Consider the following 917-nt stretch of genomic DNA (forward strand, 5'->3'; position numbering starts at 1 on the left):
TGTGTGTGTGTGTGTGTGTGTGTGTGTGTGTGTGGGTGTGGGTGTGGGTGTGGGTGTGGGTGTGGGTGGGGGAGGGAGCGGCTGCCGGGTGGTTCCTGGTGGTCCCTGCACATATCGCTGCCGCAGAAGCCTGTAACTGCCCTCGTTGCTGCCCCCGCGTATACTGCTGCATCGGCGAGGGGTGGCCCTTGGGCAGGGGGCCGCGCCCACTGTCTCTCGCATCAGCCTCACTTTATGCCCCCCCCCCCCCACCTGGTGTGGCGCACTTGCCACAAACACAACCCCCCCTTTCCCCCCACAACGGGGGGTGTGTGGTGGCGCCTCTTGCCATCGCTGAATTGCTGTCCCCTCATCAACACCATTGTCGCCGTCGTGCCATCATCATACTCATCATAATCTTCGTCGTCATCGCCGCCCCCAGGTGATGGAGGTGTTCACGGAGGCGGAGCTGCTGGTCAACATTACTAAGCACACGCTGGTGCCGTCGCACCGCATCCTGTCACCCGCGGAGAAGGCCACCCTGCTGGCGCGATACAAGGTCAAGGAGGCGCAGCTGCCACGCATACAGGTGCGCGCGCGCTCGGTCGTGTGTGTGTGTGTGTGTGTGTGTGTGCGTGTATGTGTGTGTGTGTGTTTGTTAGTGTGTGGGGGTGAGAGGGTGCATGCGGCGCATATATGCGAGAGAGGGTGTACGTGAATACTTGCGCATGCAAGTGCATGCACAGGCCTATGCGCAAACTTCCATGTGTGCGTGTGCATGAACGTGAGCAGCAATTGGACCACCACCTCCCCGCTCGCCGGTCGCACCGTGATCCACCCAAACACTGCCCCCAACCGCGCAGTGATTCGCACCATCCTCCGCGTGAACACCACCACAAACATCCACGCGGTCTGCCTCTCCCCCACAGCCCACCCCC

The 917-nt window shown here is 61.9% G+C and overlaps 1 protein-coding gene across 1 annotated transcript in view; it reads left to right on the plus strand.

Moving 5' to 3' along the window:
- Positions 1–845, plus strand: part of MNEG_9076 (DNA-directed RNA polymerase II subunit E) — a gene marked incomplete at both ends in the record, with an annotated part of 2,308 nt that extends 1,463 nt beyond the window's left edge. The window contains 2 exons of the mRNA XM_014042453.1: positions 422–568; positions 843–845. Of these exons, the coding sequence (XP_013897907.1) occupies positions 422–568; positions 843–845 (150 nt within the window). The remainder of the gene's footprint in view (positions 1–421; positions 569–842) is intronic.
- Between the last annotated feature and the right edge of the window lie 72 nt (positions 846–917).

The sequence above is a fragment of the Monoraphidium neglectum genome (genome assembly GCF_000611645.1).
Source record: "Monoraphidium neglectum strain SAG 48.87 unplaced genomic scaffold scaffold01811, whole genome shotgun sequence".
Classification (NCBI taxonomy): Eukaryota; Viridiplantae; Chlorophyta; class Chlorophyceae; order Sphaeropleales; family Selenastraceae; genus Monoraphidium; species Monoraphidium neglectum.